Below are 27,160 nucleotides of genomic sequence, written 5' to 3'. Positions count from 1 at the left end.
TCTTCTTCTTCCTTCTTCCTGCTGCTTCTTCCTGCTGTTCACCTGTAATTACTTTATAATTAGACTTTGCCTTGATAACTTCTCCCACCGAGTCGACCAACCCCTGCATACACAGGTATATTCCTGTGTTATTAGTATTATTATATCATTATCTCGGTCCGTCTCATGTTGCAGCTCACGCCAGCCTCCGTGAAACAAGAGCTGAATTAAGTTACAGGTTCTGAGCAGATGAGTTTGTTCACTGAGACACTGATACAAATGTGACGCGAGTTATGAGTTTGAACGTTGATAAAATAATCTAATGATCTCATCACAGGTGCAGCTCTTATGACTAGATTTCAGTGTTTATTTGAAGCTGAAAATCCAGACGAGATGAAGGCGTCTTTCAATTCAAGCTGTTATCACTTTGCCTTTTCCTCCTGACTCTTATCTACCTGAGGAGGCAGCGAGACGCAGAGAAACGTTCTTCAAGGTGTGAGAGGCAGACGTGTGAGCCAGAGTTTTGCTGCTGACAGGCAGAGATGACATTTATTTTATAGTGTTGCTGTGGAGCAAACATGGAGATGCTTGTTCCACAGTGACAGACAGGAGTGAGGCGGTGAGACAGGAGCTACTCAATTATCTGCCATTTCTTCTGTGTGTGTTTTTGTGTTCAAAGTGGGGTCACACAGTTAAAAAAAAAAAAGTGACCCACTTCTGTGCTTCTCCGACTCTCCGGCCATTAGAGTCCCTGCAGATCCTGTTAGGATTCACCTGGATGAATCCTCTTCCAGCTGCACGAGTACAACTTTGTGGAAAGTTTAGTGAAAGTATGACCCACTTTGATACGTCTTATCTGACTTGAAAACTTCCTCTGAGTCAATTGGCAATTATTTCTGAGATATACAGCATGTAAGCGCTTACATTTTTCCAGTTTATTTTCCAGGATCTTCACTGATGAGGTCCAGACTTCATCACAAACTCTCTCTCGGTCTTGTGGGACAGAAAACAAATTGATCAGAGAACAAAAGAGGTTATTTTATTTATCTGCAGCATCTTCTGGGTCCAACTAATACTGTACATGCATGAATGGATGAATGAGAGGAACATAGATGGATGGATTGATAGAGCAATAGATGAAAGGAGTAGATGATTGACGATGGATTATTGGTGGACGGATGAATGAATGGAATATGAGATGACGATGGGATGAAAGAATGAGTGAAAACATGTATTGATAAATAATAGAAGGATGAGTTGATGGATGGATAAATAATAGAAAGATGAATTGATGGATGGATGAACACAGAGAAGGATATATATTAGAAAGATGAATTTATTGATGGATCTAAAAAGATGATGATGGTTGAAAGGCTGGATGTATGAATTATTGAAAGATTAATTAATGGATGAAGGATAAAAGAAAAATATATGGACAGATGATGGAAGCTAAATTTATGGATGAGTGGATTTGGAAAGATGGATGATTGATTATGATGGAAGAATGAATGATAGAAAGATGAATGAATCGATGAGAGAACAGATTTGCTGAGACATTGATAGATGAATGATAGAAAGATGAAAAGATAGATGGATGGTAGAAAGATGAATGGATGATGGAAAGATTGCTGAATAGATGATAGATGGATGGATGAATGATAGAAAGATGGATGATGATGGATGGGTGATAGACAGATGGATGGATGGATGAATGAATGATAGAAAGATGAACAATAGACAGATGGATGGATGAATGATAGACAGATGGATGGATGAATGATGGAAAGATGAACGATAGACAGATGGGTGGATGAATGATAGACAGATGGATGGATGAATGATGGAAAGATGAACGATAGACAGATGGGTGGATGAATGATAGACAGATGGATGTATGAATGATGGAAAGATGAACGATAGACAGATGGGTGGATGAATTATAGAAAGATGAATGCTAGACAGATGGATGGATGAATGATGGAAAGATGAACGATAGACAGATGGGTGGATGAGTTATAGAAAGATGAATGATAGACAGATGGATGGATGAATGATGGAAAGATGAACGATAGACAGATGGGTGGATGAATGATAGACAGATGGATGGATGGATGAATGATGGAAAGATGAATGATAGACAGATGGGTGGATGAATAATGGAAAGATGAAAGATAGACAGATGGGTGGATGAATGATGGAAAGATGAATGATAGACAGATGGATGGATGAATGATAGAAAGATAAATGATAGACAGATGGATGGATGAATGATAGAAAGATGAATGATAGACGATGGATGGATGAATGATAGAAAGATGAATGATAGACAGATGGATGGATGAATGATGGAAAGATGAACGATAGACAGATGGATGGATGAATGATGGAAAGATGAACGATAGACAGATGGGTGGATGAATGATGGAAAGATGAATGATAGATTTTTTTTTTTTTTTTTTTTTTTTTCCTTGACCTATGTTCTTTGTCTTTGTCTTTAGACTTAGATTGTGTCATCTTGTTCTTCCTCTTTATGTTCTTCTTACTTTATTTTTTATGTATTATTTTTTATTGTTTATGAAAAATTGCTGGCTATTGGTAAAAAACAATTTCCCAAAGGAGACCTCCTGAGGGATCAATAAAGTTTTACCTTACCTTACCTTACCTTACCTTAGACAGATGGATGGATGAATGATAGAAAGATGAATGATAGACAGATGGATGGATGAATGATAGAAAGATGAACGATAGACAAATGGGTGGATGAATGATGGAAAGATGAATGATAGACAGATGGATGGATGAATGATAGAAAGATGAATGATAGACAGATGGATGGATGAATGATAGAAAGATGAATGATAGACGATGGATGGATGAATGATAGAAAGATGAATGATAGACAGATGGATGGATGAATGATGGAAAGATGAACGATAGACGATGGATGGATGAATGATAGAAAGATGAATGATAGACAGATGGATGGATGAATGATGGAAAGATGAACGATAGACAGATGGATGGATGAATGATAGAAAGTTGGATGGATGAGTGAAAGACAGATGGATGATAGAAAGATTGGTGATAGAAAGATGGATGGATGAATGACAGACAGATGGATGGATGTAAAGTGTTGAATGTATCACCAACAGTGAAGCTTGAGGAGATAAAATAATCAAAAGTCTTCAATCAAGACTCAGTCGTTGAATATTCATACTAGTGTAACACTGTGATTGGTTCAGTCCATCTGCTCTCATCACACGTTCACACCACAGTCATTAACCTCACACATGTGCCTCCCTCTCTTCCTCAGTCTGTCGCTCGCCCCTCGTCCACACCCTCCTCACTGCTGTTCTGAGGACCCTGGAGTCGTCTCGCCCGGAGACTGAACCAGGAGAACCAGGGATTTAATGGTGTCCGCGGGGCCGAATAATAACTAGTTAGTCTTAGTCCTCCGACTATTATTAAGCAGCTACTTATGACTCCATCACACCTGGTGATCATGCGGGCGTCGACCAATCACGGGCCTCCTCTCGTAATGGCCTCCTCTGCTCCCCTGACGCCCATGATATCAGCGTTAATATCCTTCCACTTGTTAATATCCTTCCACTTGTCAGGCCGTTTGTTGTCGTCGCCGCCGCTTCATCGTCTCCAGCGTCTCGCCGTCGTTAGGAAATAACACGGCCATGATTTTAACGGCCGCCAAACTACCGTGTCAGCAGTATTTGTCGAGAGAGCGAGCGTCTTATCAAGTGGGTTTTTTACGAGCTCACAGAGTTGTGTTGCTGCTGCTGCTGCTGTGTCTGTGGAGGGGGTTATTTTTGGGGGGGTAGAAGGTTTCGGGGGGAAGCTCTCTCATCATTTATTGATACAATCTACTGAAGGGGTTACAGCGGGAGTGAGGGGGGGGTTTGCAGTCGACGTCCCGCCAGGGGATCTCTGGAGGTCAAGAGCTGTGTTTCTACCCAGCAGCACAATTCTTTGTCTGTTGGAGCATCAACACACACCGTTGTGTTGCTGTTGTGTTGCTGTTGTGTTGTTATATTTAGTGGTTTCGCATCCGATCGAACCACTTCAGCCTTTTTACTGAGTCGGCAAGTATTTATATTCGCTGAAATAATACGTTGAGTCCATGAATCGTGTCGATTATAAACGATTAGATTTCAAGAAAAAAAGTCGTAGAGTTCGATTCGAGCACCAGTCATGGATAGAAACTTAAAATTGCATTTGTATGACTCAATAAATCAATTAATACGTTGCTAAACAGTAAAATTGTATTTGTTTGAGTGTATATTGTTGAAGAAAAAGGAGGTTTTATCAACTAATACTGTAAATGCAAGGGTTTTGAATGATTTTATTTTCTTATTTGTTATTTTATTTTGAAAACCTTTAACCGGAAGTTGTGCTGTTTTGATCCGCACGACCAGAAGCACATACTTGCTAACGGCACGAGGCGAAAGAGAGACAAGGAAGTGGTTTCTTTATCTCCTTTGTGTTTTTGTAAAACTAGTAATTTTCATAAACCTTTCAGAAAATGAATGCTGTTTATTGCTTCTTAAATCCAGTGCTAAGGTGTCAATAAACATCAGTAAAAGACTCGTACGGCTCTGTTCGATCAGTCAAATGCATTCCAAATGCACCATTAACCAAAATGGAAACACCAGTAATAAACATTAACACTGATCCAAAGAGACGTCAAACCATTATTTCCTCTTTTATTTCAAACCTTTAGTGTCTTTATTATGCTGCTCGCATCTGAGGGATCGTTGATATATATATATATATGGCGTCTAAACGACTTCTTTCGAGTCACATCTAAAAAAAAATGAGGTGCAAGTTTAAAGTTAGTGGAGAATCAAAATGAATAGATCTGAAAGTAAGAACCAGAATTTTAAGATTGATCCTGAAAAAAACTTTCAGCCAGTGAAGAGTTTTAAGGATCAGAGAAATGTGAGTTCTTCTACTAGAGCAGCTCAGAATTCTCGCTGCAGAGTTTTGTATTAACTGCAGGCGAGACAGATCCTTCTTGTTTAGACACGAAAATAAACTGTTACAATAGTCTAAACAAGAAGATACAAACACATGGACTTTAAGATCCAGATTGTGCTGTGACATAATTTTCCTAAGTTTAGAGATTTTTCTCAGAATATATCTCTTTATCTAATATTGATGCTAAAAGGTAAACACACATCTCTGGAACCATCCGGTTCTAAGGACGAGATACAAAGTCTGTGAGCAAAGTTTTCCATTTGACTTCTTTGTCACGAGGAATGTTCTCTCTCTGCATACATCACAGTGAAATCTAAGATCTTATTATCACTTGACACAAGTTGAGATTCTTTCTCTTGATAGTTTAATACTAAAGACATCACTGGTCAGTTGATACAAACACACACTGACACACACTGACACACACTGACACACAAAACATATGAAGTCACTTCGCAGGGCTGTGAGGTGAGATTCATCACACATTGTTAGACTCATTGCTGTCAGGATAGACGCACCGGCCTTATGTTGCTTCTGATTGGTTAATACCGCGTGGTTCCGTCTGTAAAAGACCCGCCTTTCGTTGCTTCTGATTGGTTAATATGTCGTGGGGCCTTCTGTGATTGGCTAGATTTACGCAAAAGGACTATAGTTCATGAAAAGATAATTAAAAAGTATTAAATTGGTCGATAGAAGCGTGTGAAAAACAAATAATATTTTATTCAAGACTAAAATCTTCTAATAATAATACGATATACCATAATACAATATTCTATTGTATTTGTCTTAGTCTTTTTACGATTGAGATTAAAACAGTTTCTGCTCTCTCAAGCTTTGCCTTTTCACCGTGGTTGTATTTCCGATCAGCGAAACTAAATAAGACCCTTACAAACATTAAACTTTAATGCTTGAATGCATTAGACAGACTGTGGAAAACCAAGGCACATAAACCTCTGGGAGCATTATATTGGTATCAAGACAGTTTGTGATGGATTGAGCATTGAGAGGTGAGGCACTGTCTCACCTGCCTCCCCTGACCGGACCTCCCTGCCACTTCGACATCGTAGCTCCAACATTGACTTTACATAAGGCGTTAACACTGTCATGAAATATGTTCAGAGGTTTCAATTATCATTATTATCACCTTTACCTTAAACCAGTTCAACAAAAAGTTTTTCAGAGAAGAAACTGATTCAAGAATTCAATAATTATCCTCATTAGACACTTTACTATGTTGTGTTTTCACTCTTTATTTTCTTTGTCTTGTCATAAAAAGATGCGACAAAGATTCCACCTTGAGAAACACTGTCCTGTGAGTTGTGTTACTGCTCAACACACAAGCGTGAGGGACACACACCCCTGGAGCCTGCAGGTGCTATTACTGCCTCTGAGACCCTCCGTCATCATCACGTTGACCCACAAACATGATCGCACACATACACACACACACACACTTGCACAAACTCACACAGACCTTTGAATATCGTCGCATGATTGAAGATAATAACAGCAGTTATTAAACCAGAGCTTGTGATGGAAACAGATTTGTGTCGCTGAGGGATGAGGGACCATCACAGTCTCTGCATGAAGCAGTATTTAAGACAAGAGACGCTTTATTTGAGATAAAGTGTGCGATCGAGAGATGAATGTAGCAGCACATCAAACAACTCTCTCACTCACACATGTGAAGAGTTCTGTCAGTGCCGGGGTCAAAGTGCACCAAGACAGTTGAGGGTCATTTCGTCATCATGACTCATATCGACTTTGATCTTCCTCTTCAGAAACACACAAAACAAAGGCACCTGTGCAGGTGTGTACATTATACCTTCATGTGCGGAAGTACAAAGTTGTGTTTATTAAATTTAACGGATTCATATTTTAGTTTTATTCAACTTGGAAATGTTCAATTATGTGTAAATGGGACTAAAAAAAGAAATTTGTGTTGCTACTATTTAGGACCTCTGCCAAGGAGTTTGTGTTTGTTGTTAATTTTTCCCCACAATTTTTCTTTTTTCTTTTTACAAAATAATTCAAAATAAATGTCATGCATTCAATCCCAGATTTGAAGTAATTTGCACTTATATGTCATTTCTTTTAGTTTTTTTAATCGTTTTCTCCATTTTCAATGTATATAAATGTATTTTAAAAAAAAAACAAAGTGTAAATCCAACTTATATTTACTTTATATGCCTTATATATTAAGTTATTTAATTATTTGTGTTGTTAAATAATAATGTATTTTCCTTTATACATATTGAGAATATAATACTTTGTATTAAATAAATTATATTAATTGATGTCCTCTTTTTACCATCTTATTATTTCATTAATAATATTAAACATATACAAAATATTTTTTTATCTCTTTAATTCACCTTTTCAGCCTTTGAAATGCTGTATAAATGGAGCAGCAGGTGGCAGACAGTGACAAATCCTTCAAAATAATTTTGGATCCTGGCGGTGAATCAGAATAGCAGCAAAAATAATTCTGTTTTCTCGTCCTTTTATCAAGAATTTCTGATCGAAAATCCCATTAACCTCCTTGGCAGAGGCAACAATAGGTTCAGCGTCAAAGAAGAAGATTCATAAATGAATTACAGTCGCATTGTGTTGTTTTTTCTTCCTGTAACAATCATCTGTTCCTTCTGTATTTCTCTCTCTCTCCGTCATTGACTTGTTAAATTACTTTCCTGGTGATTCTGCTGTGAAGCTGTCGGGCTTCAATTCAATTTTCACCTCTTCATCGTCGGCAGATCACCCGTGTGTGTGTGTGTGTGTGTGTGTGTGTGTGTGCGTCTGAATCCGAGCAGTTATCAATAGTCTGCTGCCTGCAGCGTTTATTTCTTATTGTGTTATCCTGTCCATGGCTTCCGTCCAGGTCGTCTGGCTGGTTCTCCACAGACTCTTCTCTCCTCCGTGAGTCTGGAAGAATCTTCATGTTTGAGTAACTCTGCTCTACATGATGGAGGATCACAAAGAATCAACATGATTCCTCAACCACTGGAATGATGCCGTGTTGGAATCAAACCAACAACTCATTAGCCTCCAGCTGCTCATTCAATGTCAGGTGTCATATGAGGGACACAGGGGGATCTGATCCAACAAGGTGGTTCTGGGGAGGACTTCAGTTCTTGGTTGGACTTGAAGATAAAAAGAACACTGTGATCTAATCCAGACTGTCTGGATGTGAGTTCCTGTCACACTCACTGCACAACAACGTGCCTGATGGTTCCTGTGATGCTGGAGAGCATTATGAAAACATCCTTTTAAAAATATTTTACACAGGTCCACCAGGATGAGTTCACTGAGGGGGAGCTGGGCAATGAGCAGAGTTTAAAAGAAATAGTGTTTAGTAAGTTAGAAAATACGGTGGATTTTAATTCTAGCCTGAAGTCGAGCCAATGTTGTTATGAATTTTGTCGTTTTTATACATTTTTCTGTTGCAATTAAACCTCCGGCCGCTGGATGGCAGCAGTCATTATCTCCTCCACGGCAAAATGAACCTTAAAATTCTGCGAAATCCCCACAATACGAAACTCTGCAGCGAGAATTCTGACCTGCTCTAGTAGAAGAACTCACATTTCTCCGATCCTTAAAACTCTTCACTGGCTGCCAGTTTCTTTCAGGATCCATTTTAAAATTCTGGTTCTTACTTTCAGAGCTATACATTTTGATTCTCCGCTAACTTTAGACCTGCACCTCGACTTTCGACTGAGGATGAGAGGATACAGTCGACTCCAACATATTTTGCATCTGATTTTTGGACACATTTTGGTTTTTAAAACAAATTAAAACAGCCAGACAGAGTCATGCGGTCTGTAAATTCTGCAACACCACAGTCAAGTACTCGACAATACTACAAATATAAACTTACAGTATCGCAATATATTGTAACGTTGACCCTGTATCGTTAAATGTATAGTATTGTCAATTCAAATATCCTTTTAAAAATATTTTATACAGGTCCAAGAGGATGAGGGGGGGCTGTTTCGAATTTTGCCATTTTTATTATTTTTTCTGTTGCAATTAAACCTCCGGCCGCTAGGCAGCAGTCATTACTTTTATTTTGTTGATTTTTTCATTCTGATTTTACTTGTTTGAAAACAAATCTAATTAATTTTACTAAGTAATATTCCCCAAAAAGTGAAGTCGATCTTCTAACCTAAGACATTCAACCTCACAAGAAGGCAAAAAGATGAATTCACGTTGTGTTAATATCATATAATGTAGATTCTATATTTGAATCTTTGGTCCACTGAGTTCATCTCGTCGTGATGTGAACCGACATGAACGGCTTTATGAAAGCATGTTGTTCATAATGTCGACCCACGAAATGATCGACCTTCAGAAACATGTTTCGAGCTGTCAAACACTAATACTTCTCTCTGTCCTCAGTCACGGATGAAGACACGGTCAAGAGATACTACGCCAAGTTTGAGGAGCGTTTCTTCCAGACCTGCGAGAAGGAGCTTTTGAAAATCAACACTTTTTATTCAGGTATTTACCGTCAACCCTTCTTCTTCTTCCTCACCCCCACATCCCTTAACTGAGGTCTTAATGAAACGGTCGTGTCGTGTTGGGATGCAGAGGCTGGCGTGAGTGTATTTCAGGGAGTGTGTGGGCGTGTAACACGAGATGGGGGTCATAATATATTCTGGTAGTGAAAGATTCCCTCGCTGCTCTTCAACTGCACCGCAGGACAAGTGTGAGCACCCTACACACAGCTCCCTCTAGAGGCTGCCCATGACATGACAAGCAGGTCATCTGAGGGTCAAGGTTCACCGGCTGGAGTCATAATGAAGAACGAGACTGGCAATAAAACTGCAGCTTAACTACAGGAGTGATGGCACAGAGGGGCGGCTGTTATAGTTGTGATGGAAGAATATTTGATCTGACGCTTTATCACAGAGACGTCCAATAGTATTTACACTGAGACACGAGGAGGACACAAGTATATCTGGACCTCATTTGTTAACTTAAGAGTGTAAAAATGTTTCAAAATGGTATGTTCAGTCGATCTAATTTATAATTTCCCTTCCTTTTTTGCATGTATATTTCATTTTCAATTTATATCAATGCATTTTTTATAACTAAAATCCAATTTATATTTCCTTTATATGCCTTATATATTAAGTTTTTTTTTATTATTTGTGTTGTTAAATAATAATGTATTTTCCTTTATACATATAAAATACTTTGTATTAAATTACATTATGTAAATTCACCGATTTTTCTTTTTACCCTTTCCTCTTAACATCTTATTATTTAAGTATTACTATATAATATAATAATTAAGTAATAATAAACCTATACAAAAGTATTATAGGGTTTTTTAATTTACTTTATTTGTCCAATCATTAAAGGTTGTTCAACAGTACTATTTATGATGTTACTCTCACTGGAAATGTAATTGTCCACCCTTAAAATGTACTTTCGTGTTATTATATTGTTTCTATATTGTTCCTTTTCTTTTCTGTTTTTTTTTTTTAATATTTCTTCACAAGAAGAGCATTTTCTTTTCCATTTTTTTCTGAAAGATGTTTCTCAGCCTCTAATTTTACTTCTTTTGTATTTACTTTTACATTATTTTATTTTATTTTATATGTTGTATCCATTTGTTCATGATCAATTTTGACAAGGAGCCTGATAAGAATCACCTCAACAAGTGTTTTAATATTAGTTATAATTGTCCACCAGAAACTAAGCATATTCTTGAACTAAAAAGACGTTTGTTCCCGTCAAAAGAGACCTAAGGATGGACCTGCTTGTAGCTCAGCAGGAGGTAGGAGTGGAAGTGAGGAGCAGGTTCTCTAATAAGATTGAGGTTCGACAGGAAACCAGCGAGAGGAGACGTCGGTTTATCTCTTTGAAATAGACAGGATAGTGTTTCCGCTGGTGTCTGTGTCTGAGACCAGAGTCTCTGAGACTTGACTGGAAGAGACGAGGAAACACTGAAATAAAAACCAAAAGTTCTTTGGAACTTGACCTGTCTTTGTGCACTTCTTTTTTTTGGAAACTGTTCTTTGTGAAAAGGCTAAATAGTCTAGATTTAATTTTACAACTGGCTGGAAAAGAAAGTGTTCCCACAGTGTGATAAAGCATTTGAAAACAAACTCAGCCTGAAAACTACTCTAGAGAGAGAGAGGGAGTGAATTCAGATCCTTGGGTCATCCATTTATAATATTTATTAAATATGTTGTAGATTTGATTGAAATTGGACCTTTTCAATTTTTGGGTGATATGTGTGATATATTTATGGTTTTTTTTTTTTTAACTTAAATGAAATTTAAGTTTTGATTTTCATGGGGGTCTTCTGCCCCCTTTCCTTGACCTAATGGAGTTGCCTCCCCCAAACAACTTGACCTGAGCGATCAGTAGTCCACATGCTGATACTTCTAGGACAGGGTTCAGAGCCGAGTCATCATCTCAGTCATTTGTGTCTCCAGAGAAACTGGCCGAGGCTCAGAGGCGGTTCGCGACCCTGCAGAATGAGCTGCAGTCGTCTCTGGACGCCCAGCGCGAGAGCAACGCTCCTCCGGGCCTGCGTCGACGCAAGACCATGTTCCACCTGTCCCAGGAGGAACGCTGCAAACACCACAACATCAAGGACCTGAAGCTCGCCTTCAGCGAGTTCTACCTCAGCCTCATCCTGCTGCAGAACTACCAGGTAAGACTCGCGCTCGCACAGAGAACGACCTTTGATCCCGCCCTTCGTCTTCCCCAGAATCTGAATTTCACCGGCTTCCGCAAGATCCTGAAGAAGCACGACAAGATCCTGGACACCCCCCGCGGGGCGGACTGGCGCGTGGCCCACGTGGAGGTGGCTCCGTTCTACACCTGCAAGAAGATCACTCAGCTGATCAACGAGACTGAAGTACTTCTTCAGCACGTTCCTCTGAAAGAACCGCTCGTGACCCCTGGTTCGTCTGTTCGTTGCAGACTCTCGTGACCACGGAGCTGGAGGGCGGAGACCGCCAGAGGGCCATGAAGAGGTTGAGGGTTCCTCCGCTGGGGGCAGCTCAGGTCAGAGGTCACACTCAAGGAAGTTAATGTCAACTCTCAGGTTTCAAATGTTGAAGTCTTCCTCTCCAAGATGCAGTAAGTCTCTCATCATGACCATGTTTTGAACTTATTACTTTATAAAGTTCTCCCCCGTCTGAAATCTGGGCGAACGAGAGGTTACGAGAGCGGAGTCCATTATGACGTAATAATGGCTTCACTCCTCCTCCAGCCATCTGTAATCACACCCCGCTTTGTTTATACAACGGATCCCTTGGAGATGGAGACTTCCGGGATTGATGACGCGTGGTGACAAACCTTGATGTTTGACCAATCACAGCAGAGTGGCTGCGGTTATGGTTTGTTGTATTTTCATCAACCCACCAAGACGATTTGAGGGCGATATGTCCGTCAAACTCAGCAGCCGTTTGTCCCGCCTCCCCCTCGCTCTTGAAAATTCCACCATAATAAAGGGATCAATTAATCATAGCCAAGCCCTATGGAGGCGTGGCTTCATGGGAGAGTCTGAAGAAAGGGAGTTGAACTTATAAATACAAACTTTTTTTTTCCAATCAGCCCGCTCTGGCGTGGACCACCTTCCGTGTCGGTCTTTACTGCGGCGTCTTCATGATCCTGGCCATCGCTTTCGTCCTCACTGGTATGTCACTCAACGTCGTTAAAATGAACTGAAATTTCAAAAAATGGTCTCTGATGGATGTTGTTGTTTTTTGTTCAGGTGCTGTTTTCATCCACCACGAGAATGTGTGGCCGCTGGTGCGGATCTACCGCGGCGGCTTCCTATTGATCCAGTTCCTGTTCCTGCTGGGCATCAACACGTACGGCTGGAGACAGGCGGGCGTCAACCACGTGCTGATATTTGAGATCAACCCTCGGAACAACCTCTCGCACCAGCATCTGTTCGAGGTGCGACTCGTAACGTCACGCGACAATATCCTGTTTTCTCTACATTTATATCCTTGTTTTCACAGATCGCTGGTTTCCTCGGGGTACTCTGGTGTGTCAGCATCCTCTCCTGCCTCTACTCCGAGTACACCTACATACCCATGCAGATCAACCCTCTCATCCTCTACGGCTTCATGGTGCTGTTCCTCATCAACCCCTTCAAGACCTGCTACTACAAGTCACGCTTCTGGCTCCTCAAGCTTCTGGTCAGTTCTGTTGTCTCTGTGTGTTCGGAATTAAATGTATTTATTGGGATTTATTTTTTGAAAATAAGGCATTCAGTAGGATTATTTAAGAGCTTGAACGGGGGGTTGTCTCAGGGTCAAAGTGACCCCAAGGCCCGGAAGCAAATGTGTTTCAGGTGTCCCTTGTGTTATCTCTGGGTCAAGTTGACCCAAAGACCCGAAAATAAATAAGTTTCAGGTATACCTTGTGTTATCTCTGGGTCAAAGTGACCAGAAGGCCCGAAAATAAATGTGTTTGAGGTATCCTTTGTGTTATCTCAGGGTCAAAGTGACCTGAAGGCCCGAAAATAAATGTGTTTGTGGTATCATTTGTGTTGTCTCAGGGTCAAGGTGACCCGAAGGCCCAAAAACAAATGTGTTTGGGGTATCCTTTGTGTTGTATCTTGGTCAAGGTGAACGACTTCCCTGGCTTTCATAAATACATATGCAGTGATAGAGGTCAGTCATCTAGACCCAGAGACAACACAAGGGATACCACAAACACCTTTGTTACCGGGCCTTCAGGTCACCTTGTCCCTGAGACAACAAAAGGGATACCCCAAACACATTTGTTTTAAGGCCTTCGGGTCATCTTGACCCTGAGATTACACAAGGGTAATGTCTGTTCAGTAAAAATCAACCGTAAATATTACGTTGTGTTATCAGACCTCAACCGTTTCAGTCCAGTCGTCATGACAAAAAAGCGGATCAAGAAAATGTTTTAAATCATTAATATTTTTTTAAAGCACAATCATATTTCCTTAAACAACAAGAAACATATGTTTAAAGTCAAAATAACTGAATGAGAAATATTTTTGACGGCTTTTTTTCTCCCACACCGAAGAAAATGACTAAACATCAAGTGTTGTGTGTCATCAGGAGCCTATAATCCATCTTTCTTAAGATCCGGAAACAAAAAAACGAGAGATTTTTAAACATAAGGTGTGTAGTAAAGTCACAATAAACCTTTTTGAAAATTATCGTAATAAAAATAATCTGTAGTTTTCAGCAGACTAACTACACCTCTCACTCCGTTCTAGAAATGTGACGTTTGATTCTTTTTCTTGATGAAAAAGAAGAAGCAACAATGATGGAATTTCTTTTCTTTTTTTTTTTTTCTCTGCAGCAACAATTCCAGTGTGTGTTTCTTCTCGTGTCAAACATTGAAACATGTATAATTTAGTCGAGTTGTGTTTACAAATCCTCCGACGTCTCTTTCTTCTTTGTCTAGGCCGAGCTGCAGGGCCGCACTGCAGTGTGTGTGTCGGTGTGAGTGAGTGTGTGTGTGTGTGTGTGTGTGTGTCAGCGTGTGTGTGTGTGTGTGAGGGCAGCGAGTTGAGGGATAATAGAATGCAGCCCCGGTCTCGGGGGACGTGGAGGCTGTGACTGTGCAATCATTATAGTCATAGATCTATCAGTACGCTGAGACCCCCGAGCTTCTTTGTCCCTCCTCCTTCCTCCTCATCCTCCTCTTCATCGCTCCTCTTCCTCCTCTCCTGCGCCCAACCCTTCCCTCCGAGCCTCGTCCTCTCCATCACGCCTCGCCCGATTGGTTCATCGAAACAAATTCGAAGGAGCGAACAAAAGCCAGGCAGGGTCGGTTCTCGTAGCGGCTGGATTACGATGTTTGAGGAAGAAATGAAAATCTGAGCCGCTCATATTGCGAAACCCCTCGATCGATACTTACTTGATTGACGGGGCCTGATCGATAACGACCGATTTAATTGGTGCCGATGACGGATCAATCCACCCTCGTGCGCAGGTTCGCGCCGAGGGTTCAGGGGCCGTGCGGGGACTTTTGAAAATGTCACACGGGGCCCGAGGGAGCGTCAGGGTTAATGGAAAGAGTCGGTCGGGTCGGATCAACTTCCCAAGTCTGGTCAATAGCGTGGCTCCTGCCAAAGTCACGTCCCCAAATAACGTTCCCACAGAAGCGTTGACACACAAACAAACAAACGCACAGTGAGTGTGACTCGGGTTCCTGAGGCTCCGTGATAAGCTGCTGGAGTCTCAACAATGACTTGATGGAGGATCCTTCAATTACACGCTCATTATCCGGAGCAGTGTCGCGCCTCCTTCACTCACGGCCTGCTTTACAAGAGAGTGTTCAGCAGCAAACCTGATGTAATGTTTGTGTGTTCAGCTCGTCTTATCTCAGAGTTAATTAATACATCATAGATAGTGTCGGGGGTTTATGATTCATGTTTTATTATTCAGTTTAGTTTACGTGTATTTATCTACTGTTTAAAACAATATAACTATTATTTAAATATATACACTTTGTTATATTGTTTTCTAGTTCAAACTCTATATGACCCTGATATTGTGTTTAACCTTATAAAGTTTTATTTTCCACGGATTTATTTTAGTGTAATATTGTCCTTAATTTCCAAATATTTGTATCGCAATATTAAAAAATATATACTATACACAATAAAACAATGTATGACTTATTGACAGGTCGTCACAATAGTACTGTATAAATTGTGGTACAACAGAAAAAGATGACAACATTGTCATGATAATTTTATCAAGTAAAGTATATTTAATAAATATTATATAAATAACATTAAATTAGTGTTTATTATGATTGTTACGATTATTTATGTTGTAATTTTGTATTATTCTATAAGGATTATTGTTTATATTTATTGTATTTATTTGCATTATATTTATTATTTTTTATAATTTATTACTTTTAATATGTGTCCTGTATGTCTCAATATGATATGTTTATTTGTTGAATCTGTTTTCGTGACGACTTATCCCCAGTAAGAATGTATCAATATTAGTTTCCATCTTTAGCGCCGGCCTGTGCGAGACTAAAAAAATAAAATTGTATAATAATTTACTTTATATGCGTTTGAAAATATCCCATATCATGAATACTTGTATATATATTTATATAAAAATGTATTTCCTGTATTGAAATGATCGTGAACTAAAAATGCTGAGCTTGCACTTTGTATTAAGTTCTAGCAGGAAGTTGTGAGTTTTAATTCTGCAATATTAGAAATAAAATCAAGATTTATCAGATGCCAACAGTCAAAAATGTAATATTTTTCTATTATTTTGTCTTTTAAAAAAGAAGATTGAGTTCACTGACCAGGTGTCTTTATCTTCCAGTTCCGTGTGTTCACGGCGCCGTTTCACCGGGTGGAGTTCGCAGACTTCTGGCTGGCGGATCAGCTCAACTCTCTGGTGGTGGTTCTCATGGACCTGGAGTACCTGGTGTGTTTCTACATCTTCGAGCTGCAGTGGAGCAACAGCAAGGGTCTGCTGCCGACCTTGACAGGTGCCGCTCTCTGACCCTTCACCCCAGCATCTCGACAACGTTCCCAGTGAAACCTTCAACTTCTCTGCAGACTCCAGAGGCTTCTTCTGCCACAGCTACTCGTACGGCCTGCGCGCCGTCATCCAGTGTCTGCCCGCCTGGTTCCGCTTCATCCAGTGCTTGAGGCGCTACCGGGACACCAAGAGGGCCTTTCCACACCTGGTGAATGCTGGGAAATATTCCACGACCTTCTTCGTGGTCACCTTCGCCGCACTGTACGCCACACACCGAGGTGAGCGCAGAGACACGGGTCGAGTTATTCAGGTCTGCGGCCCTCGAACTGGACATGTGTGGCCCTTATGAAGTCACAGATCACATGGAAAATAACCATTTTATTTTGTATTTATTTTTCTATTATTCATTTATTGTCTGTCAATATGACAATTTTGTTTCAGAACTTTTGTCCTTTTGTGAGAATCTATCTAGTGAATATTTAAAAGTATAAGTTATTTAAAATAATAAGATAAAAAGCAATCATTTAAGTGCATTTTGTATTACTTATTTATTTTCCCTTCATTTTTCTGCTTGACGGCCCCTCACAACAACCGCTGTAATACATGTGGCCCCTGAGGAAATTCAATTCCTCTGCAGTGTTCTAAAGGAACGTAGAAAAGGAGACTTGATAATAAAGCAACAAAGAACATCATTAAATTAAATTAAATGAAAATAATAATTTCACTTTATGTATGTATTAGGCGTGTCAATGTTTTTAACCCGTTCTACACGTGTAGTCGAGGCTTCTAACCGTCGCGTAACCGATACTACAACAGGGATTCATGTTCCTAAATAATCCTCTGTTTTACTTCTCATATTTTTTAATAATCGTTCTTAAAAGCTTGTGTCGCTGTCAATAAAGCGTCAAAACTTTATCGACACCAGTCGCTCCCGTCTCCCACATCACATGACCCAAACCCACGCGCCTCATTGGTCGGCAGACGCTCCAGGTCACTTGCAGGCATGTTTAGAGTCGGTGAGAAATTAACCGTGAGGAGGAGAAAAAACTGTTGCAGTCTCTTCCATCGTCTCCCCCTCACTCCGTCAAAACAGATTTCAAACACGAGTTGTGTAATAACACCCAGTGCACCTGATGAACCCGTGAGTCACGATTCGTCTCAGACTTCCGTCAACACAGGCGAGCGCCGCACTGAAAGCACCGATGACCTTCAGCTCCTGGAAGAAGGTCGGCCTCGGCTCGGTTTTGCCGGAAGCTCGATAATTGAAACTAGAAGAAAAAGGTTTTCGTCAAACACGGAGCTGGATAAACAAGATTCCATCTCGAAGGTAAAAGGTTAGAAAACAGATTGGCAGGAAACACAATAATAGTAAAACACTGACTGAACTGGAGCGAGAGGTTTCAATGGTCTGCTGCTCGATTAGCCTGTTACGACTCTGAATCAAAGTCCACTTCACAAGACGTTCAAGCTGAAGAGAAGATAAAAGCTTCCTCTTCCATCCTTCCTTCCTTTTACATCCACTCTAACAAGTTCATGTTTCCACTTAAAACACCGTTTAATTTGTAGCCGATCCTGCAACGTTAGCATGAAAATGTTTCTCCATCCATCGACTTTCTTAAACTCCGATCAAGTCCATGATTCATTAGCCGAGCCGATGAAACCGGTGGCTACGAGAGGCGTCCATTAAACTGTATCCTGTGAGCTCGCGCACTAATGGCCTCGACTCATGTCTTATTCTCTGTGAAGACGTTTTCATCCCACGCAGTAATGGAGTCACTCTGCGCGAGTGAGGAGCTGGAAACTCTCACGCTAAGTGAAAGGATACGGAGATTTTGAACATTGTTGATGTAATTATGGCGAGAAATTACAGAAAAAAAAGAAGTAGTTTGGTCAGAAAGATTGAATGTTTGCCAAGTATTGGTCAAATTTGAGTACATTTACTTCAATGAAATGTGTTTTTGCAGGAAAACAGGGACGTAGTGACCGATGATCCATCAAATACCTGCTAAAATAACACCAGTATCAGATTTGTAATCTTGAATCAGTGTTTCAGACCTAAAGGCTAAAAAAAACACATATATTGAGGTAAAACTTGTTTTTTTACCCTCAATATATGTTGATTTTTCAGCTCTTTCAGTGGCATCTTCTTTCATGTTGCAGTGAAATAAGTTTAATTAAAGCTGTTGAATAATTGTATATAATTATTGTAATTATATTAAACAAAGCTACATCAGTGTCCAGATTAAGTAAACACTTTCATACTTTCTTACTTAAACTGTCTTGAGGTAACTTCGTTGATGATTTGACACTTTCAATAAAATAGTTTTGAAAATATTTTAAAAAGAAAAATACATTTTAAGTATTAGCCCGGTAATTTGAGTGTATTTAAATGACATTAAGATATTCGATTCAATGGTAGGTGACTATTTAAAAATATATAAAATATTTAACTATTAGTAAATATTAAGTGCAGTACCGTCTTCAGCCAGTAGAGGCACAAAGCGATCAAGCAAAGACAGTGTTGCTATGGCTAGTTAGCTTGTTTGCATCATTTTGGTACTAGTACTAACGTGACTAAAGATATAATTTGTGATTAATACTTCAGGTTATGAGCAGAAATACTTTTGAAACTAAATACATTTATTTTTGTAATTAGTCGACTCAGTCAGGAAGCTATTGTTGCTAACTAGCCTAGCCACACTTAAAGAACTACTATTTAATAAAGAACTATTGTTTGCTCACATGGAGACATTACAGTCGGGTTAGGTCGAGGCAATGTTAACTGACGCCAGTCTGAGTTTCCGGCTCACAGGATTTCCTGTCGAAGCAAAGAATTCCAAATCCATGTGCCATTAACGTGGCAGATGATCTCAGGATCAATACAAGCGTTCGCTTCACTCCACAGAAAAACTGCTGCCGTTTCAGATCCAGCTCCATCAACACAGATCATTGAAAATAAAAATATTCATTTCACGGACAATACGATGTTTTGATTAGATTAGATGTAACTTTATCATTTCCCAAATTCATTTGGGAAATTATGAATGTTTTAGGTGATACTTAAACAGCAAAAACATACATACATTATTATAAGTTTTCTTTGCATTATGAAAGTGATACTTCACTTGCTCTACTTCCCCATCAAGTGGTCAATAAGTGTGAAGCTCATTTGTGCTTACAGTATTTTCCGCACTATAAGGCGCACTTAAAAGCCTTTAAATTAAAAAAAAACGACAGTGTCGACATGTTGTGGGCGGGATTACGTCATTGCGTCATCACAGGGTGGTATTAACAACGCACGTCACATCATGGCGGACGTCTATGGAGTAAGATTACTGCCATCGGTTTGAGCGAGTGTGTCTAAACATTTTTTTGGGGGCATAATCACTCTGCTGTGCACTCAACCAGTCATACACGTGCATACAACATGTCATACAAATGCACTCTAGCTGTCATGCACGCGCTCAACTTCACTGCCGCGCACTCAACATTTGTCACAACACCAGTCTCACGCGCTGCTGCTTGAAGCATCTTAAACATTCATTTTAGCACAACTTTATCTAGTGGATGCATAACGTAACCCCAGTCAAACGTTTGACTGTATCTTTTATTCTATGCGCCTTATAATCCGGTGCGACCTATTTATGAAAACATTTCAAAAATAGGCCATTCATTGAAGGCGCGCCTTATAATCCGGTGCTCCTAGTAGTGCGGAAAATACGGTAAATACTTCTGATAATTAACAAAAATGTGTTTGAATTGCTCGTGTGTTCGGTGGAACAATTACTAATTGTTATTCAGGAATAGGTAATTTTCTACAGTGCTTGGCTTCAGGCGGTTTATTCTTTTGAGATTATTTAAGCATAGAAAATGTATTTTTTTAAAGATTATAAAGAGAAAATATGCTAAATCTAAAAGATTGCGTTTCAAGGCAACTACATTTCAGATTTCGAGGGCATCCTGACTTTGTCACGTGATAGGCTGGTTCAAGAGGCCTAGAGAAATACGTCACCAACACATGCATCGATACACGCTTCGCGCTTCGAAGCTTCGACACCATTAGACACATCACTAGTACTGTGTTGATGAAGCTTCGTGAAACAACTGTGTTATGATCCAAGTTTGAAAATAATGTCCAGTTCCATTGAATTATCATTGATCAGAGCCAAGGAGTTCCATTTGAACGTTCTCCTGTTACATTGAGGCGAACATTGGATCCGTCAGATCCGTTACACATTTCTAACCGAGCAAAGAAAATCCACTTCTTTTCTGCCTGAGAACCATGGTCTCGACTTTAGCTGAGCTGATCCTCATCGTCTACAAACGGTTTGAATCATTTTAAACAGACGCACGATGAAGGCGGTAGAGCCGTCGGTCTCAAGGAGGAGGTGAAGAGGTTACAGAGGAAGAGGAGGTCGAAGGAGATAAAAGGAACGTCGGTTCAGGGATTTGATAGATACGAGACCAACGGCGGAGCAGGTGTGGAGACGGAGTAATTGCCCGCCGGAGGCAGAATAACGCGCCGGACTCACCTGGAATGCAGATGAGGTCGGACGCATTTGAAAACTTCATCTTTTCGTCCCGACGTCAGGAAGGGAATCGAAGGATAAGAAGTTTAGGATCTGAAACGGCAGAGCAGGATGGAGATGGTTTCAGTCCAGGCTGTGAAAAGACTGGTGTTGTCGGAGGGGCCTGAGGAGAGAGGTCTGAGGAGGGAGGTCTGAGGAGGGAGGTCTGAGGAGGGAGGTCTGAGGAGGGAGGTCTGAGGAGGGAGGCCTGAGGAGGGAGGTCTGAGGAGGGAGGTCTGAGGAGGGAGGTCTGAGGAGGGAGGCCTGAGGAAGGAGGTCTGAGGAGGGAGGTCTGAGGAGGGAGGTCTGAGGAGGGAGGTCTGAGGAGGGAGGTCTGAGGAAGGAGGTCTGAGGAGGGAGGTCTGAGGAAGGAGGTCTGAGGAAGGAGGTCTGAGGAAGGAGGTCTGAGGAGGGAGGTCTGAGGAAGGAGGTCTGAGGAGGGAGGCCTGAGGAGGGAGGTCTGAGGAAGGAGGTCTGAGGAAGGAGGTCTGAGGAAGGAGGTCTGAGGAGGGAGGTCTGAGGAGGGAGGTCTGAGGAAGGAGGTCTGAGGAGGGAGGTCTGAGGAGGGAGGTCTGAGGAAGGAGGTCTGAGGAGGGAGGCCTGAGGAAGGAGGTCTGAGGAAGGAGGTCTGAGGAAGGAGGTCTGAGGAGGGAGGTCTGAGGAGGGAGGTCTGAGGAAGGAGGTCTGAGGAGGGAGGTCTACGCCAACAAGTCGTTAATTGTGGATGAATTGTTGAGTCACTGCAGCCGGAGATGTTCGTCTCTTCGGCGTCTTGTTGGCTCCGAGCAGGAGGAGAAGGTGACGGTGACTGATGGTGCAGAGCAGAGGCCTCTGAGTGTGAGTCAGTGTGTTTCATTACACACACATCATGACCTCCACCAACAAGTTTGTGGACTGTAGACGTGCATCATGGAGATGATGGTACAAGCTCTAAAGAAGTAAATTAAAAAAAACAATATTTAAGAAACAGAACGAAGCAGTTGTGAGTCAAAATGAACTCATTTTGTGTTACCATGAGGTTAAGTGAGGTTCAAGTCTGGACCGTGAACACTAAATACTCCACGTGTGTCGATCAGAGATGTTTCCTCTTGTCATTCCAGAACAAGGACACACAGACGCCGACACGTTCTTCTACCTGCTGATCATCTTCTCCACCATCAGCTCCCTGTACACGCTGATCTGGGATCTGCGGATGGACTGGGGTCTGTTTGACCGCGGCGCCGGAGAGAACACGTTCCTCCGAGAAGAAATCGTCTACCCACACAAGGTGCACTTGACTTGGGATTAAGAGCCTCAGTGTAAACAAGTTACATTTAATATTAGTATTAGTCGTTCATGTCTGACGAGTGATTGTTACGCTACTGCCACCTGCTGGCCTGTTGAGCTCATTGCTATCAATTATATTTCAAAGGCTGAAAAAAACTGTTGAATATAATAGGATATAGTTCAGATATTTATATGATATATGAAAGAATAATGGTAATATTGGTTAAATAAAAAAAGTGTTTTATATATATCAAGAAAAAATATGTAATGATATTATTCATCGAGCTCAGAAAACGTTTATTGTCAATGTTGTAAAAAACAAAACAATAAAATAAAATTAGATTAAATGTTAACTTTAAAAATGTTATTGCTTCTTTAATAATAACAAAAAATCTTCAGGGTCCTCATTTGATATTGGACTGTTGTAAGTGCCCCCAAAAAGTATCAAACTAGGGGTAATAAACAATGAAAATAAAACCCAAATATGCCAAATATATATATATTTGAAATTAATAAATATAAACTTTACATTTAAAGTGATAAATAATGACAAAATAAAAAGTTACAAATATGATCTCAATGTTGACTCAAATTATTATGAGGAGCAACAAATATTAAACAAAAGAAAGATTATCTAGAAAATAACCTAATACTTAAATATATTAAGTTAATGTATTTAAGATAAAATTGTCAGCTAGATGTTTTCAACACACTCTACTCGGATCAGTTCTACTCTGATCTCATGAACACAGTCAAAGGGCCTTTTTGTGGACCCCACACTTAGCATATACACATTATTTAATATGAAATACGACATCTACCGAGTGCAGAAATGACAAAAATACAACACACATAATATATATTTATAGATCTATTTTACCCAGATCTGATTTGATAGCATAGAAAATGTATTTTTTAAAGATTATAAGGAGAATAAACTCTTCTCTGTGCCGTCCTCCACCAGGCTTACTACTACTGCGCCATCATAGAAGACGTCATCCTTCGCTTCGCCTGGACGATCCAAATCACTCTGACCACGACCACCAAGATCCACTCGGTGGGCGACATCATCGCCACCGTCCTGGCTCCGCTGGAGGTCTTCAGGTGTGTTGGGACAAAGAGGAATCAAAGAAGTTCTGGTTCCGTTTTTAATTATAACTTCTCACCCCTCGCAGGCGTTTTGTCTGGAACTTCTTCCGCCTGGAGAACGAGCACCTGAACAACTGCGGCGAGTTCCGAGCGGTGAGAGATATTTCCGTGGCGCCCCTCAACGCCGACGACCAGACCCTGCTGGAGCAGATGATGGACCAGGACGAGGGAGTGCGGAACCGCTCCGGCAAGAAGGCCTGGAAGAGATCCTATAGCCTGTCCCTGCGGCGCCCCCTGCTGTCCACGTCACAGTAAGAGTTTAAAGAAGTTATTACAGATCGAGTCCAGGTTCAACAAAGTATTCATCGATTTCAGGTCCAAGAAAGACACAAAGGTCCTGATCGACGACACGGACGACGAGGCCTTCAGTTGAGCCGCCGACACACACACACGTCAACCTGCTGACCACTCTTAAACCTCATAGAAGTTTTTATCAACATATTTTATCTGGTTTGATCCTATTCAGGGTCAAAGTTTACCTCATCTTTACTCTCAGTTGGAACCTAGGATCACATCTAACACGACAAATATCTTACAGAAGCACAAGCATAGTGGAATAGCACACACACACACACACACACACACACACACACACACACACACACACACACACACACACACACACACACACACACACACACCCTTCACCCTCGCGGCTGCAGACGACTGTTTACATCAGGACAAATCCCGACAAAAGCCAACAACAGACTCGTGAGGCGACGCAGGAGCCGCTCGAACATCACGTCAGGAGAAGTCAGCCGGTTTCAGCCGGTTGATTCTTTGAATACGCCATCTTTGTTTCGTCACGCGGAGACGCACTTGCGGGAAAAGTGCACTTAAACTACCAGAAGATTTGCTTTGTAAACTGGACGTGCTTCACTTCGACTGTGGTGGAGTATTTCTACTTGTGTTGTTTATACTCGTGAGACTAGTTTCAGCCTCTGCCATGATTGTTTTTATGTATTTTATAACCTGTGGAATGTTTTTTTTTTTTTTTTTTAATGTTTTACTGTATCATGTTTTTACTAAAGTCCTGGAGTCGCCCCCCGAACTCACACATCAGTCGTGGTCTTTGTAAGTGCATTATCACTCTGCCAAAGTTGTTCAGTGACGAATGTTTTCCTGGCAAAAGTGCCATATTTATATGACCAGATACATGATCGACACACGGCTGCCGGGGGTCGACCTTTGACAATATCATATATATCCCAATATGACCCTAGATTTAGTCACTGTTCAATTATTTGCTGCTTATAACAAACCTGTGCCATGACAATAGGACCACAAGCGTCTATGCTCTACGGTGGTCGTAATGTAACGGCTGAGACACAAATGTTCACTCGAGTGCTGGTCCGAGTGACGTGCACAACTGTAATACTTTAAAATGAAAAAAAAGGGAAATATACTATCAGTTCTTGTCAAAATGTTCTTCGTTTAAAGCAGCACTAAGTAACATTTTGACCCTCATGTGGTTCAACATTTATGACAAAGAAAATGAGTCTAAAAATTGTGTGTTTCTGCTTAAAGAACTTTGTTTATGATTATGTGACAGGTGAATGTTTTGTTTCGTTGCTAAAACTGCTTATAATCTGTGACTTTTTCGCTTAGTGCAGCTGTTGGATATTTTTCAGGAATGTTTTTGATCTCAGTGCTTTTTATTATTCCAAATGAATTCGTTTTCTTGTCCACCCATCATCCCCGGAGGCGACATTTCCCACAAAGAAATCAGTGCAAAGAGAAAAAAATAATCACAATAAACTAAAGAGCAAACAAAACATGTGTTTGTTTTGCCGTTTAAAACATATATAATAATTATATAACCATGACTTACAGAGAAGTAAAAAAAAAACAGATCCATTCTTCAGTCTTTTACTCCTGATTCCCTTCATTAAAAATCCATCAAAAATATAGTCTGATCTTATCAAAAATTAAAACTACCTGAAACATGTTATCCTAAATATTTTAATTTAAATGAGAAAAAAAAGATGTTAAACAATTAAACAGACTGATCTGCTGGACACACATGTAACACACACAGACACACACAGACACACACACACACACACACACAGTCAGAGAGCACAACACCACAGCCCATAGTTTTGTACAAAGACCTGCATGCTGCTTTTTCTGTCTACATTGTACATAACGATTAAATTATTTGACCCGATGTTCTGTACATTAGCCTCATCGATGCCTCAGATTTCATACGAGCAGTATTTTGTAGGACATTTTTTGTGACCCTGCACTTTTTCCATGTGTAAAGCTGTTTTCAATGTGTTTGTTAAAAAAAAAAAAAAAAGAAAAAGGGGAGATGTTGGTTTTCTTTCACAGAATAAAAGAGGGAGGACAGGTTCTGATGCTGAAGCCGTGATGTTGTTGTACATTTGTGAATGTGCATGAAGATGTTGTGGATCTGTTGTTGTCGGGCGCACTTTGACCCCCGGGGGTTCAAATTCTCCACATAAATGGGATTCATTGATGAGGAAATGTTGCTCGTGGACTGAAAGTGCTCGATGTCTGTCGTTTGTAGCTCCTATCTAGTGGACCGTGACAGTAGCTGTAGTTTCGTGGATGTTCTGATATGAACCGTAAAGATATTTCACTGTGGCTCAATGTGATCGAAGAGATGTTAAGACGTTCAAAAGAAGAAGAAAAAAATGTCTTAGTTTTTTAATCATCCTTCCCAGAACCCCCCCCCCCTTTCTTCCAGAGTAGTTTGTCGAGTGTATAACACTGTTCTATGATGGTATTTGTATTTCTGTACACACTTTTGGTGATCCTGTCATATCTGGGTTTTATAAACCACAATTATTTTCAAAACTCCAACAGACTCCAGAGTCGTTTCTCACATCTTGCTTCATTTCTACAGACGTTTGAAAGAAATTAAAGGTGGAAATGTAATGTATACTTTCATTTTCAAAATTGCTCATAGTTTTACATGTATATGTTAATTTTAAAGCGAACTTTCAACATACAAGACTGATTCTGTCCTTTAAAAACTATTTTGTGTACAATGAGAGTTGAATTTATTATACGTTTCACTGCTTCTCATCCCTGGAAGAAGCTAGAAATGAAAACAAAACTACAGATGCTTTGAATAAATGAATAACCATGTTGCACTAGTTAGTTTAGAACAAAGTCAATGACCGTTGAAGGTTCAGCGCATGATGTTTAGATCATGGGTGTCAAAATGTTTTTGCTCTCTTGCTAACACACATTTCACATTTACCAAACTGTCTTAACAGGAAGTATCAAACTCCCATCAACCTCAGTTTTACTGTCACATCACATCAACACGAACACAGTTCGATTTTAAACAAACCATCTGGTCGATGTTCCACTTTATTTTGTAGCACATTTCACGCTCATTGATCTTATTTAAAAAATGTATCTGCAGTTACTGCCTCTTAAGAGTCTAAATGAGCCATGACGTGCTTCATCTCCACCAGAAGAACCTGCTAAAAATCCAATCATTAACCGACAGAAGAGGAAGCCAGAGTGCTCAGAGAAGTGGAAAAAATACATGATATATAAATAAATATATATATATAAATAAGATATTAAATATGTGACACATTTAATTTTTATATCAGTTCTTCATTTTCGATTGATTGATTTGGCCTTCATGTTTTTCATTCATTCATTCATTTTCTACCGCTTTATCCCTTATCGGGGTCGCGGGAAGCCGATCCCAGCTTCATTGGGCGAGAGGCAGGGGACACCCTGGACAGG

At 40.3% G+C, this 27,160-nt stretch overlaps 1 protein-coding gene across 1 annotated transcript in view; it reads left to right on the top strand.

Moving 5' to 3' along the window:
- Positions 1-26,248, top strand: part of xpr1a (xenotropic and polytropic retrovirus receptor 1a) — a 58,324-nt gene extending 32,076 nt beyond the window's left edge. The window contains exons 3-15 of the mRNA XM_087783686.1: positions 9,364-9,465; positions 11,415-11,635; positions 11,693-11,842; positions 11,908-11,991; positions 12,544-12,625; positions 12,704-12,891; positions 12,957-13,136; positions 16,281-16,449; positions 16,520-16,720; positions 22,111-22,277; positions 23,241-23,380; positions 23,452-23,676; positions 23,741-26,248. Coding sequence (XP_087639812.1) covers positions 9,364-9,465; positions 11,415-11,635; positions 11,693-11,842; positions 11,908-11,991; positions 12,544-12,625; positions 12,704-12,891; positions 12,957-13,136; positions 16,281-16,449; positions 16,520-16,720; positions 22,111-22,277; positions 23,241-23,380; positions 23,452-23,676; positions 23,741-23,798 — 1,967 coding nt within the window. The 3' untranslated portion in view covers positions 23,799-26,248. The remainder of the gene's footprint in view (positions 1-9,363; positions 9,466-11,414; positions 11,636-11,692; positions 11,843-11,907; positions 11,992-12,543; positions 12,626-12,703; positions 12,892-12,956; positions 13,137-16,280; positions 16,450-16,519; positions 16,721-22,110; positions 22,278-23,240; positions 23,381-23,451; positions 23,677-23,740) is intronic.
- Positions 26,249-27,160: the final 912 nt, after the last annotated feature.

This window comes from Callionymus lyra, chromosome 2 (assembly GCF_982586985.1).
Source record: "Callionymus lyra chromosome 2, fCalLyr1.hap1.1, whole genome shotgun sequence".
NCBI classification, from domain to species: domain Eukaryota; kingdom Metazoa; phylum Chordata; class Actinopteri; order Syngnathiformes; family Callionymidae; genus Callionymus; species Callionymus lyra.
Note: the sequence above shows the minus strand (reverse complement) of the source record. Positions and strands in the feature narration are given on the sequence as shown.